Below are 13,043 nucleotides of genomic sequence, written 5' to 3' on the forward strand. Positions count from 1 at the left end.
CCAATTCCGACATTGTTCCAACTATTCATGCGAGCAACAAATTTGGATGCGAGGCACGCTCTCATTCCCTCGTCGGTGAAAAGGAACACGAGAGCGCGCGCGCGAGAGAGAGAGCATGAGTGGCGGTAACATGATTCGCCCAGCAGCTCTCGTTCCTGAAAATGTCGAAACGATGTGCTGGTTCTTTCTCGTCGTGGTGGAAGCATTTACGGCTTAAAGTATGGTAGTGGGGGCGAAATGCTCACTACTATTTTTAAAACCAATGAGTCGTCGTGCCTGGAATTCCGGAATTGCTTTTGATGCAAGTAATAACGTGCGCCAAAGATCTTCGAGATGTGTCAACATTGGCGTCACTGCTTAGCTGAGAATAGCTTTTATCACATTCAGCACGAAGGCAAGCTGCATGCAGAGCAGAGCGCACATGGCCGCCCGGGATGCGACAACAATGGAGATAAGGGGGTGTTTGCGCAACAGTCAGACAGACAGACAGAGAGAGAGAGAGAGAGAGAGAGATAGACAATAGAAAAAGACAATGAAACATCTGACCGTCTTTGGAACATTTGGAGCAAGGCACACCCTGTAACCCTTTTTCGTTAGCAATGGCGCCTCCAGCAACCCCCCTAAAGGTCGTCGTATTCACAAAGTCGACTGCTGCTCTCTTTCCACGATCAGCATGCGCCCTCATCGTCAGTGTAACGTTGTATCATTAGCCGTCAGAAGAGTTCTAGGCCGCCCGGGGGGGGGGGAAGCAACGAATAATGCCAAGCAAGACAATTAAAATCAAGTTCGAGAACAAACCAAATGCATCTATCATGTGCTGCTACGAGACAACCGGCCAGTGGATGGAGGGCATGCCATTTTAGTGCAAGGTCCGAGCTCGCTGCTGGGTCTAGCTATGAATGAAAAAATAAGGAGGTTGCAATGCCCATGTTGGGGATGGACGCGCTAGTCGTAGCGGGGTAAAAGACTCAACCACGTCGGTTCGTAATATCACCTGCTGCTGCACGCCTACATATATAAACTCTGCTAAAATTTCAGCAAGGAGGGGCATTTTTTCTTTTCCCTTTCTCTCTATCAGCTACTGTATTCTCTATCTCTCTCTTTCTTTTCGAACTTGTCGCCACTCGTTCTTTCTCGTTTACTCAGCAAAGATAACAACCATGTTCAACAACGCACGCCTGCTACCTGCCGCTTTGCTCTTGCTTCTGCTTATTATCGTTTGCGTTGAATCTGCGCCCGCACCCAAACCCGACTTTGCGGCCTGCCTCATCGAAGCCCGAGACGACCGTTCACCGCTCTGCAGACCACATTAAATTCAGGAAGCAGCAGCCGCTTTGCATTTCTTCAACCCCCCATCCTGTTGTACATCAGCGTGTGTTCTTTATGTTTCTTGTGTACCAATAGCTACAACGAGGAGGTTGCACATCTTCTCTCCGTATATGAAAATAAAACAGCGCATGGACATATACATACATATACATAAAAATGTATTTTACTGTTGGTAAACCGACCAAAATTATGCAGGGTTTCATGTATGATGTCTCAAAAGGTTTGCCGTTGTCGGTTGAGCTGCTCAATAACAGCCCGGGTGAGTGAGGAGTTGGCGCGGCCTGTTGTTCGTAGGAGCGTTTGCTGGGGTGCTGCTTGCGTTGCAACGTAGGCGGCGCCTTTATTGTTGTTGTTGTTATTCCCAGGTCGATTGATAAGTATTTCGGGGGGAGGCGGGGGGAATGTGCGATTAGGTTGGTTAAAGTAGACAGCAGCCCATTTTGGATGTTTCCGTTCAATTTCCATCAACGTGTCCTCGAGTATCTTGATGCGTTCATACAGTGAAAATGGCGGCTGCGCGTCCGCGTCAAACGAGACGTTCAGGTGCTGTTCAATGTTTTTGATTCTTTCGATGGCTCCTTCGTGCTGGTTTTTGTTGCTTGACAACGATGACGAGGACACTGATGATGGCTGCTCGCCTATTCGAACATGGTCGCTTGACGACAGCAGCGATCTCGCAAGTGGTCCGTCTTCGTTGTTGACAATATCCAGTTTCATTTGTATATTTCGATTGATTTCTCGTGCATCCGTGCGCGCGCACGTAACGTCTGCACTCGACGGATCAGGCCGACTCAAAAACTCTGCGCGGTTGCTGGCATCCACTTCCTGCCGCTTCGCCTGTATAAATGTATCTATCCGCTGCTGCATTTCGCTCTGCGTTGCACGGATCTGCACTTGCTCGCTGTCCATCCGCTTTATGCGTTCTTGTTCGTCGTCGTCGTCTTCCTCGGTGCGTTTCCGTTTACCGGTATACAACAATTTATTTTCATCAATGGGCGCTTTAGGGTTATCTAGCATGGTCTCTTTGGCTTCGACGTGTTGCTCCAGCGATCGCAGCAGCTTGTCGACAAGCTTCTCCAGCTCACCGGGTATTCGCTCTCTGTTGTATTGTGAAAGCACTGCGAGCTCTGAATCGAAGCATTTGCTTGTTTCCAAAAGTCCAATGCCGCGAAAGAACTCGCTGAATTCCTGTTGCCACGATACCGTTGATTCTTTGAGATCTGACATTGAGCAGGAAGGAGGAAGACATTGATTAAAAAAGACCGACGTCAGGATTTTGGTAGTCTGGTAGACTACTACATAAAAAAGGCCCACTGCAATGTAAAGGCAAGTGCTCCGCGACAAAATTGTACATATGGTCATTTTTGTCACTTCAACAAGGCAGTATTGCAATTCCCAAGGATTTAATATAATTGGATTTGGAATATGAAGAGACGCTCGATCGTGATCAACATTATCAGTTGCTGTTTCTTTGATGCATGATCCAACTTCATGGGGCAATTCAGCGTATCATTGTATATAGATTGCGGTTGCTTAATCAATGTAGACTAGCTATCAATATCGAAGCGTGCAATCTTGAACAGTGGACCGTACGGTTGCTAATTTCCAAAAGAAATCTTGCTTTCCGATGCTGGTCAGATTTTTCTAGAGCTCAAGCACTACATTGTCAGCGACCTAAATCTTTTTGCATGATAGATTTAATAAATGACAGGAATTGTAATTTAAAAATAATGGCCAGGCTATCGTATCTGGTTCAATAAGAGAGCAAGATCACCAGCGAAAAGTCAATATCTCTCTCTCTCTTCCTGATTATCACATTCTACCCCACACATGCTTGTCATTGTCGTCGTCGGTCTTCGTTTGAAACTTTTTCTCTCTCTCTTTCCTTTTCGAACATGTCGACCACCGTGTCAGAAGAAAACCGGATCAAGGCTGAAGAAATCAAGACAGAAGCTAACAAGCTCTTTGCCGGTAAACATTGCATTCAGCTCTCGTTCGTTTTCGCCATTCTTACAATGTGTACACATTAGCCAAACGATTCTCCGAGGCGATCGAAAAGTACACTGCAGCCATCGATCTGAATCCCAATGTCGCTGCATACTACACCAACCGAGCCTTTTGCCACTTGAAGCTTGAATCCTACGGTTACGCCATTGCGTATGCTATCAAACTTGTCTATTGTTACTTCTTGGTTTCTCTAATGACCTTTCTTTTCGTTGCATTCAGAGATGCGGACGCTGCACTCAAAATAGATCCTTCACTGGTCAAGGTTAGTGTAAAAAAAGGGAAAAAGTTTGCTGGTAAAGGTATTAACAAGAGCAATAGGCCAACTACAGAAGAGCATCCGCCAACATGGCGCTCGGCAAGTTCAAGGACGCGCTGAAGGATCTCAAAGTGGTGGGTAGTTGGATCACTCGTACACCGCTTTTAATTTTGAAAGTTAAAAATCATGCAATTTTTCTCTAGGTGTGCAAAAAGGCACCAGGCGATAAGGATGCAAAGCAGAAGCTAGACGAGTGCCAAAAGATCGTCAAACGCATCGAGTTTGAAAAGGCAATTGAGGTACTACTGGACTGATGTGGCGATAATGATGAGATGGATATCCTAAAGGCAGATTGAAAATTTATAGCACGATGATCGAACACCCAGCGTCGCCGATTCCTTGGATCCGGACGATTTGAGTACGTTAAAGTGCAATTAAAGTGATACAGAAAACTCGATTTAACAACGCGGTGTAGCTGTCGAGGCATCTTACGACGGTCCGAAAATTGATGATAGCACGAAGCAGATCACGAAGGAATTTGTGCAGCAAATGATCCAACGTTTCAAGGATCAAAAGAAGATTCACAAGAAATACGCATTTATGGTACGGAAAAAAAAGACAATTGATGACCTACCCAGCCTTCTTACTCACTGTGTTGCAAAGATCATTTTGGCAGTTCGCAAGATTATGATGGAGGCACCGTCACTTATTGATCTGACCGTCCCCAAGGACGGCAAGCTTACAGTTTGCGGTGACGTCCACGGTAAAAAGAAAATCTGTAAAAATATATAGGCGGACTCTACTGATTTCTTTTTTGAAGGTCAATTCTACGATTTCATCAACATATTCGAGACGAACGGCTATCCGGACGAGAACCATTCCTACCTCTTCAACGGCGATTTTGTAGACCGTGGCAGTTTCTCAGTAGAAGTAATCCTTACGTTGTTTGCATACAAGTGGCTATACCCAGAGCGTTTATATCTTGCCCGAGGCAACCACGAGACCGATAACATGAATAAGGTTTACGGTTTCGAAGGAGAAGTCAAGGCTAAATTTAGCGAAATGATGTTCAAAGTAAGTAAAAAAGAAGGGATATCGTGAAGAAAATAGGTACTGAATACAATCTAGTTGTTCTCTGAGACTTTTAACGCTCTTCCGTTGGCACATGTGATCCAGAACAAGATCCTGGTTGTGCACGGAGGTCTATTTTCAAGAGACGATGTGACACTCGACGATATACGGAAGATCGACAGATTGGCGACGCGGCAGCCAGGCACAGAAGGGCTCATGTGCGAGTTGCTTTGGTCCGATCCTCAACCAGAACCGGGCAGAGGAGCGAGCAAACGAGGAGTTGGCATTCAATTTGGCCCCGATGTGACCAAGAACTTTTTAGAGCGAAACAACTTGGGTAAGATTATCACTGTTATTAGTCGATATAGATAAATTGTGGCTAATCATTTTCATTCCCAAACATAGACATGCTGATACGTAGTCACGAGGTCAAGGAGAACGGTTACGTTATAGAGCACGACGGTAAATGCGTCACAGTATTTTCCGCGCCCAACTACTGGTAAGCGTCGTCGTCGTCGTCATCGATGTTGTGTATGTTTCAAAGGAGGGAGGAGGCAGGGACTAAATTGCTTGTACACACAGCGACACTGTCGGAAATAAGGGTGCATTAATCAACATTACACCGGACATGAAGTTAGACTATGTAACCTTCGAGGCTGTAGTAAGTAGCGCTGCATGATTTCCATGTTGATGAATGCTGTAACTCATGTGGTCACGGTAGCCGCATCCTCAGGTACGACCTATGCAGTATGCTAGCCAATTTAGTGGTATCCTCGGCATGTAATTGCATCGGGCGCATGCAACTCTTTTCCGCTTATCGTTACTGCTATACTTTGTCAAGAAGCAAAAAGAAAGTATGCGTGCTGTTGTTGCAAAAAAAGAAGAAAGGAAGTATTAAGTTTAATAGATAATATTTGTCTTGAAGGAGCGCAATTTTTTACCGTTCTTTTTTTTTTCATTCAATGCGTGAGAGCTATCCTTTTTACACTTTTTATTGTTGTTCAGCAAAAATTGTACAAGAAAGCTAATGAAAAAGCTGCATATGCATGAAGAATAAGAAGTTACAGTGAAGCGCAACAGCATGTGCTGCTGCTGCTGCGTTGGTGCTCCGTAGCTGCTGGTGATGTGCAACATGTCTCATCTGCTGCAGCAGCAGCAATGTCGGAAGACAATGCATGGATCGCGGCTTCGCGCAGCGTCTGGAGATGCACCATTTTTGGATAACGGTAGGCAATCAGGCTATCGCTATTCTGGTCGTTGTCGCGAAGATGCGGTGCAGCGGAAGCGGAGGATTGCTTGCTGCTTTTCCTCTTACTATCGACGGTTGTTCGCGCCGCTGCAAAGAACGAGACGCCAGAGTCGCGTTTGGGGGTGGTGGAGCTAGAGGATGAGGTGGTGGGCTGTTGTGTGAATAAAACGGATGCAAAGGTGCTGCTCATGCCAAGGACGGCTGTTGTTGTATTACTTAGCCCCTGCTCGATAAGGGCCATTTTTTCCTGCCGATACTGGCTGTAACTGGGCGACAGCGGTGGCAGCTGTTGTGGCGAGGTCGTCGTCGAGGGCGATGACAAGAAGGAGGATGAGGAGGTGTTTACATTATTATCATTATTGTTAGGGCCGCCAGCAGCAGAGGAGGGTAAGGATGGTGAGGAGGAACGCCGGTGCCGGTGGTGGTGGAGGAGGAGCCAGGAGAACAAGGCATTCTTCTTTTTCTTGCTGCTGCTGCTGCTACTGCTGCTGCTGTTGCTGCTGCGTTGTTTCTTGTTGACATGATGAAATACTTCAGGCACCACCGGTTGGTCTGGCGACGCATCGAGAGGCACAAATGCTTTGCTTTCAGACAGCCGCTGGCGTTCCAACTCTGCTTCCAATGCCAGTATTTTCCTTTGAGAGAAGACATACAATTCAACCCGCACCGATTTCTTGTACCGACCGGCACCGCTCGATGCAACCTATATCATACATAATAAATGAGTATGTACACACCGCTGCCGCTGCTGTTACTCCTTACTCTCACCCCCCGTTTTCTTCTTCCAGCAAGTGAGCCTAACTATGTGCATACATACCCTGTTTGTGTGGTATTTCAGATTCGCTTCTGTCAGTGGCGCACATGACTCGCTCTGCGGAGATATATCACAAGAGTAAGATCGTCGTTGCTGTTGCTGCTGGTAGTGAGCAATAGTGTGTGAAGATGGAGATGTATTTAATGACTGTTGTTTGCAAGGAATAATATCGGCGGCTGAGGCGGAAGGGCAGCCCGATGTGCCATGACTGCACACTGCATGGAGCGAGGGAAACGAATGTCGAAAAGATGGTATATGTTTCATGATAAATAGATTTGTATTTGGGATACGAAGCAGAAGAAAAAGAAATGACGAGCAGCAGTGAAAAGAAGAATTGACAAAATTGCCAGCTTTAGGTTATCTAGGGGGGAAACGCAGCAGGTCAAAAAAGTGAGAAAGAGGAAAAAAAAGAGTAGAGAGATAGAGGCGGGTAAGCAAGCGAAAATTAGTAGATAGACGGGGAGGGGGGAAGAGGAGTTGGGGGTTTATTCCTTGAGCAAAAAAGAAGGATTGCGTGTGAGTGTGTGTGTATGTATGTGTACATATGTGTGTGTGCATATGTATGTATATGTGTGTGGTGTGGTGTGTGTGTATATACGTGAAAGAAAAGGGCCCACCCCATTCTTAAAAGATGGTTTCCATATGTGCCATACTTGCCTGGCGCGCTTCCTCCTGCATTTCCTTGAGCTTTCTCTGGGCTTCAGCGATTTCTGATTCTTCCTTTCTTGCTACATATCTTTTGAGAATATATCCCAGCGTTGCAATGCCTGTACCTGCCACCACCACGCCGGCTAAAACAATGAATGGTATGTGTTAACTCGTGGATTATTTTGTTTAATGGATCATTTGCTAGGTTACTTGCCTAATGTTTTCCATATAGTCTCCCATCGAATGGCCTCAATCTCTGTCCGCATATCACCGAGACGCACAGTGAGCCGGTTGTTAAGTTCTTGTATCCGCATGTCAATCGCCTGCTGCAACTCGCGTGTCTCGTTCTTTCGGCTGTTGGTATCCAATACAATCTCGTTCTTCATGATGGCGATATCTTCATTGAGCTTCTGCCCGACCGACTCGACTTCGTGGGTGACAGCCGATGCTTCCGCCTGCAGCAGCTGCAAGTCCTGTCTACGGAGTAACTGGATTTCTGTACGAAGTTCAGACAATGCGGCCTTGTAGAGGTACGATTCATTCTCCATATCTGCTTTCCGTAGCAACCGGTGTTGACTGGCTGCAATGCTTTCAAGCACGCGCGTTAGCAAGGCGTCTGTGTGCTGATTGGTGCATTCTCTTTTTTTCACGTACCTCGCTCGTACCCGGTGCTTGATACAGCTCATAAGCACATGTGCCTGCCTCCGTGTGAATCCATGCCTTTCCAGGTCAACAAGCATGCTGTACGTATCAAAGTGGTGCTGCTTGTATATTCTCTTGATGCTGCGGCCTCCGCCCGCGGAACCGTACACTACAGAGTCCAGGATAGGCGCAACCGATGACGGCGTTGACGACGACGACGATGATTCAGCATTAGGTGTGTTATTGTTGCTGCTGCTGCTATTGTTCTTGTTATTGTCGCCTACAACGTGCCGAGTTGGTAAAGGTCGTGGGAATGGACTACCGGAATCGTCTGTCGTGAATCGTCTCAGACTCGAGGCATTTCTATGAAGAAAAGACTTAGACCTTGCAAAGGTCGATCGCAGCATTTGTAAACTGGTCGGGCTACGCTGGCAATGTATTTCAATTTTTTAAAGCAACTGCGGGGTGCAGATTTTTGCCGGGACAATTTTCATGCAACTCTTTTAACTTCGACATTGCTTGTAATTATGGCTTCGCAGATATACAACTGGTCATTGTAATGATATGCAATTTGATTGCACTTTGTATTCCGTAATAGAAAATGCATGGTGCTCAAAAAGAAGTCTTAAACACAACAAAAAATCGAGGTGGGGGCCTATAGTGAGGAAGTAGGGGAATAATCTAATCGAGTATAAGAAGGTAAACTTTAGAAAGAGGGGGGTAAAGGTAGGTGGTGGTGGTGGAAATACTAAAGCGTGAAGAAGAAAGAAAGAAAGAGAGAGAGAGAAAGAAAAGAATAAAAATAAAAAAGGAAAAAATGTCAAAAAAGGGGGCGTAGAAAAAGAGTCATCATCGTCGTATATATGCGTATATATTTTCCCTATACTGTGGAAATTGGCGTTCTGGTCGTTCTGGACGCAGGCCGCAGCGCCGATCGTTTGATATTTATGATATCCATTCGCGTAGCAGGCGATGCGCGTCCAGCAGAAGTAGCGCCAGTCCGTCTTAGGGTGGTGGCCGTGATGGTTGCCGGGCTACCACGTTTCATAGTAGCATCCAAATTTTGCTGTTGAGCAAAAAGTCGGTGGTGATGGGTTTTGGCTGTTGTCTTTTCATCTTGCTGCTGCTGACGCTGCTGGCGGCGAGAAGCAGCTTTCAGTTCTTTCAACTCATTGAGGATCTGCATGGTGGTTGCTTGCAGCTCTTCTCGGGCTCGAACTTCCTTTTGCAGCCGACGTTCCATGTGCGCGAGGGCTTCGTTGGCTTTGCGTTCCTGGATCTGGCGCATCTTTGTTTCCTGTTCGATGCGGTCGTACAGCATGTTTTGTTGCTGGTCAACGAGGATCGTCATATCCTCCATGGCCTTCTCGAACGCCATACGCATGGCAGTTTCTTCCGCCAGCCGTCGTTCCAGCGCGTCGAGACGTTCCTGGAGTCGTGTCATTTGCCGTCGATGCACAGCTCCGCAGACGCGCACCATGCTCGCCGCCGCCTTGTGCGCAGTCAAGTGCTTTCGTGTTCTGTAGCCTCTCCACGCGGCCTGGATCTTGATGGCCGCCGCCGTGCAGAGATCGTGTTGATCAATCTCTTCCGACACTGGCAGGAACACGGACGAGGACTCGATCGGTAACTCCTTGTCGTCATCGAGGGCTTCATCGTACCCTTCGTCGCTGCCGGTCCACAGCCTGCTGCTGACACACCGACGCGTGCCGTCGACGGCGACTCGCTTGGACAGTCGAACAAATACAACTTTGGAGTCGCTTGTGCAGTCGCTATCATTGTCATCCGACAGTTCCGACTCGCTGCGAATGATGGGCATATCATGGAAACGGCGATCAACAAGATCATCCTTCTTTTCGGCTATCAAGAGGGTAAAATGGAAATGAGGATGTATGCATACCGACGATCCAGACGCAACACAAACCTTGTGCATGGCGTGCATCGTCCAAAAATGTTGATGGGCAAACGCCCTGGTTCTTGTTGCGCACCACCGCCGTTACCGTGCTTGTCGAATCGCACGATTGCTCTCTGGCACGGTACTCGTTGCTGTTGTCACTAGCTGCTTGGACAGGAAGTTGCAGCGGTGACAATTTGCCATCGTCGACGAGCGCTGCCGCCGGCGAGAATGCTTCGCTGACAGAGTCTAAGAACCGATCGAGATGGTCGTTTACGTCGTACTGGCTGTGGTTGATAGCTGACCATTCTTCGTCTGTAATAGTCGAATAGGCGGCAGTGGACGTGGTGGATGCGGTTGTGAACGATTGCTCGTCAAAAAAAGAACAATCGTCGTCGTCGTACAAATGGGCGAGTGCCTTTAGCCGAGATTTTGGCGGGAACTCATACTGAAACTGTTCAGGTGCCAAATTCTGCGGGACAACGAGGGTATCTACGGCGACGTCGTCGTCCATATCGCAAAACGATGATGGCTAATAATATTATTGCCAAGGGTTAGCCTCTAAAAGTCCAGAATACGGTCCACGAGTCGGCCCTCCATATTCGCGCACATGGCTTGTACGACTCCCCAAAATTTATTCCCATTGTTCTCTCTCTCCCATACCTGATCGTAGATCTTGTCGTTGCCGCCTAGCGATGACGGATGTTGAAGCATGATAGGTGCTGCATTAAAGTCGTCCATCGTGTACTATAATTATGGATGCTACTTTTGTGTGTGTGTATATGTATGCAATCTATGAAGTTTTCGATACAAGTCAAGGGGGAAGGAGGAGGGGAGGGCGGAGTCAAGGTGGAGAGGGAATATGGAACAAGCCCGGCAAAGGGAGGTAGGTATGTATATAGAAAAAAAGAGAAAGGAAGAAGGAATGGTTTGGGTTTTTGCAGGCCAAAGACGCAAAAAGTGACGAGACTCTTGTCAAGTGGGGTAAAAGAGAAAAAAGGGTATCGAAATGTCAATTGAAAACGCTTTTAAAGGGTTCGGTGCTGCAAGAAACGTGCTGCGAGTATTGAAAAGGAGAAGGAGTGAAAAAATGGAGAACTGAGCGCGATTGTGAAATATAAATGGAAACCAGCCCAATTTGCGCCAGCCAGCCCCGTCTATCCCGAAAAAATACGAAAAAGGTCCCAACGCATACAGGCACAAGAAAAGCGCCAGCAGCAGCCGCCTTCTGTTTGATGACAAACAACGAACAATAGCTTGCATGAAACGCATGTGATGGGTCTGCACTCATTGTCTTTTCACACACCAGCAACAATCGCCACACTCCTGCGAATGCTGCTGATGAATAAAGCGTAATAATAACAACGGTCGGCGGGAACAAATTCTCAGCTGACGAAGTTCCATTATGCCGTGCCGAGCCCGCCACGCGAGCAAAAGGTTTTTTCCCTCCAAAATTCTGTGCAACCGATCCTTTACCAACCATGTGAAGCGTCGTGGCATTTTTTTTTCTCTTTCTTTCCTTAAAGTGTTAATGCTGGGAAGCTGGGAAATTACAAAAGATTAAGCGCCGCGGTTCAGACCCTGCTGCGATGACGACATTGACTTGTCATGAAATACAATACTCTTAGTGTACTCATCTTGATCATTCATCTTCCTTTCTTTTTGGCGGGATCGTGCGTGTGAAAGTTGAGTGACCGTAACGACGCCCTATTCTTTTCGTCATGTACGCCCTTTTCTTTTTTGGATTGATAAGCTTTTTCATGCAAATCTCCTATTCTTTTCTTTATCGCCGGCGATCCACCGTGAACATGTTCTCTGAAATCAATGTGTAAATCAATAGACTGATGTACTGCGCACTGATAAGCGCAATATGCAGATTGATGTAGATGTCATTTAGTCCCTGGATCTCTGAAACACTAAAGGTGATGATGACCGATGAAATGTACCACTTAACTCCCAAAAGTGATCGGGACACCAAAAGGGAAGACGAATGAAAGACCTTCATATGCTTTTTTGCCGGGATATTGCCTACTTACCAAGATAGCCCTATCTAAAGCAGCAGATTAAATATGTGTGAGAAAATGAGCTTTTGTTTAGACTTGAGCGAGGGACTGGTGATCGTGAGTATAGAGATGGCGAAAATATAAATCAGTGTGTCATGATCTCGGGTGATGCCGCGGAAGAGTTATTAAAAACTAGTTGCTTCCCACTATAAATTGATTGTTTGAAGATATAGATGAGTAAATATATGTGTAGGGAAAAAACAAGGGATTTAGAGGGCATGATGAATCTGTCCGGCAATTTATATATCAGACAATTTGGACCAACAACTTGTATCCTGCATAGTGATATATACCACTGCTGCTACTGCCAGGTCACTCCTTGTCAACAAACAGTCAGCTCGGTAAACTTTCTTTTTAACAGACACCCCTTCCACCCCTTTCATGCACCTCAGAAATGCTGCTGCTGCTATCCTTATCGAAGACTTTTTTACAGAAAGAATAAGCATGCGGCAATATGAGTGAGAAAGCAATAAGAAAACAGTGCGATTCTGGACAGTCGAATTTTCGCGGTGCGGTTCCAAGCGCGTGGCACACAGAACAGAGTTCTTCGGAATAATACACATGTATCACCTGTGTGGGTGGCAAGGAGATCAACTTTCTTTTCTCCACTTGCTGTGTACGGATTTGCCTTTTATATCAAAGCAGGTTTTTTCTTTTTCCAACCGTTCCCTAATTTTCGACAAGTACTGGTTACATTTGAGTTACGGAAAGCCCACCTTACCACCTGGCTTGGCGAAACTATGTACGTAAGCGTCGGTTACGATCCCGAACTAGAGACGCATCCATTTGGTTGCCAAAAATACATTTTTTCTCTTTTTTGCGCAAACCTTCTCGTCTCCGTGGCTAAACCAAGTAGCATCAGTTGCAGCAAGTAGATAAATGCATTACATATTCGTGATCGCTACTTAGCAGCGTACCAAGTGGATAATTTTACTATAATTATATCCCGACGACAAGTTCTTATCTTAGCCAACTAGTATATGCGTGGAGTGGTGGAGGTGCCTGAGATAATTGGCAGGCACGAAAGGAAAAGAAAAACGATGACTCCTTTTTTAGAATTCACTCTCCCT

General features: G+C 46.4%; 7 protein-coding genes across 7 annotated transcripts; 3 read left to right on the plus strand and 4 right to left on the minus strand.

Annotated features, from left to right (window-relative positions):
- Positions 1 to 673: 673 nt before the first annotated feature.
- Positions 674 to 1,313, plus strand: VTP01DRAFT_8360 (uncharacterized protein; the record flags this gene model as incomplete). Its single annotated transcript, XM_069387473.1, has 2 exons — positions 674 to 686; positions 1,039 to 1,313. The coding sequence occupies 2 exons, from the start codon at positions 674 to 676 to the stop codon at positions 1,311 to 1,313; spliced, it is 288 nt and encodes a 95-aa protein (XP_069241238.1).
- A 229-nt stretch (positions 1,314 to 1,542) lies between these two features.
- Positions 1,543 to 2,556, minus strand: VTP01DRAFT_8361 (uncharacterized protein; the record flags this gene model as incomplete). Its single annotated transcript, XM_069387474.1, has 1 exon — positions 1,543 to 2,556. The coding sequence occupies one exon, from the start codon at positions 2,554 to 2,556 to the stop codon at positions 1,543 to 1,545; it is 1,014 nt and encodes a 337-aa protein (XP_069241239.1).
- A 668-nt stretch (positions 2,557 to 3,224) lies between these two features.
- VTP01DRAFT_8362 (uncharacterized protein) lies at positions 3,225 to 5,447 on the plus strand (the record flags this gene model as incomplete). The annotated part of the gene is made up of 13 exons (XM_069387475.1): positions 3,225 to 3,300; positions 3,360 to 3,486; positions 3,556 to 3,598; positions 3,655 to 3,726; positions 3,796 to 3,891; positions 3,959 to 4,010; positions 4,068 to 4,195; positions 4,256 to 4,355; positions 4,413 to 4,666; positions 4,721 to 5,000; positions 5,069 to 5,162; positions 5,246 to 5,324; positions 5,385 to 5,447. The coding sequence occupies 13 exons, from the start codon at positions 3,225 to 3,227 to the stop codon at positions 5,445 to 5,447; spliced, it is 1,464 nt and encodes a 487-aa protein (XP_069241240.1).
- Positions 5,448 to 5,724: 277 nt separating this feature from the next.
- On the minus strand, positions 5,725 to 6,990 carry VTP01DRAFT_8363 (uncharacterized protein; the record flags this gene model as incomplete). The annotated part of the gene is made up of 2 exons (XM_069387476.1): positions 5,725 to 6,615; positions 6,730 to 6,990. 2 exons carry the CDS (start codon positions 6,988 to 6,990, stop codon positions 5,725 to 5,727), a joined length of 1,152 nt encoding a protein of 383 aa, XP_069241241.1.
- A 590-nt stretch (positions 6,991 to 7,580) lies between these two features.
- On the minus strand, positions 7,581 to 8,423 carry VTP01DRAFT_8364 (uncharacterized protein; the record flags this gene model as incomplete). The annotated part of the gene is made up of 2 exons (XM_069387477.1): positions 7,581 to 7,962; positions 8,029 to 8,423. The coding sequence occupies 2 exons, from the start codon at positions 8,421 to 8,423 to the stop codon at positions 7,581 to 7,583; spliced, it is 777 nt and encodes a 258-aa protein (XP_069241242.1).
- A 473-nt stretch (positions 8,424 to 8,896) lies between these two features.
- On the minus strand, positions 8,897 to 10,651 carry VTP01DRAFT_8365 (uncharacterized protein; the record flags this gene model as incomplete). The annotated part of the gene is made up of 3 exons (XM_069387478.1): positions 8,897 to 9,876; positions 9,941 to 10,442; positions 10,574 to 10,651. The coding sequence occupies 3 exons, from the start codon at positions 10,649 to 10,651 to the stop codon at positions 8,897 to 8,899; spliced, it is 1,560 nt and encodes a 519-aa protein (XP_069241243.1).
- Positions 10,652 to 10,696: 45 nt separating this feature from the next.
- Positions 10,697 to 10,980, plus strand: VTP01DRAFT_8366 (uncharacterized protein; the record flags this gene model as incomplete). The annotated part of the gene is made up of 2 exons (XM_069387479.1): positions 10,697 to 10,894; positions 10,945 to 10,980. 2 exons carry the CDS (start codon positions 10,697 to 10,699, stop codon positions 10,978 to 10,980), a joined length of 234 nt encoding a protein of 77 aa, XP_069241244.1.
- Positions 10,981 to 13,043: the final 2,063 nt, after the last annotated feature.

The sequence above is a fragment of the Rhizomucor pusillus genome, assembly GCF_041956525.1.
Source record: "Rhizomucor pusillus strain CBS 183.67 unplaced genomic scaffold VTP01scaffold_5, whole genome shotgun sequence".
NCBI lineage: Eukaryota > Fungi > Mucoromycota > Mucoromycetes > Mucorales > Lichtheimiaceae > Rhizomucor > Rhizomucor pusillus.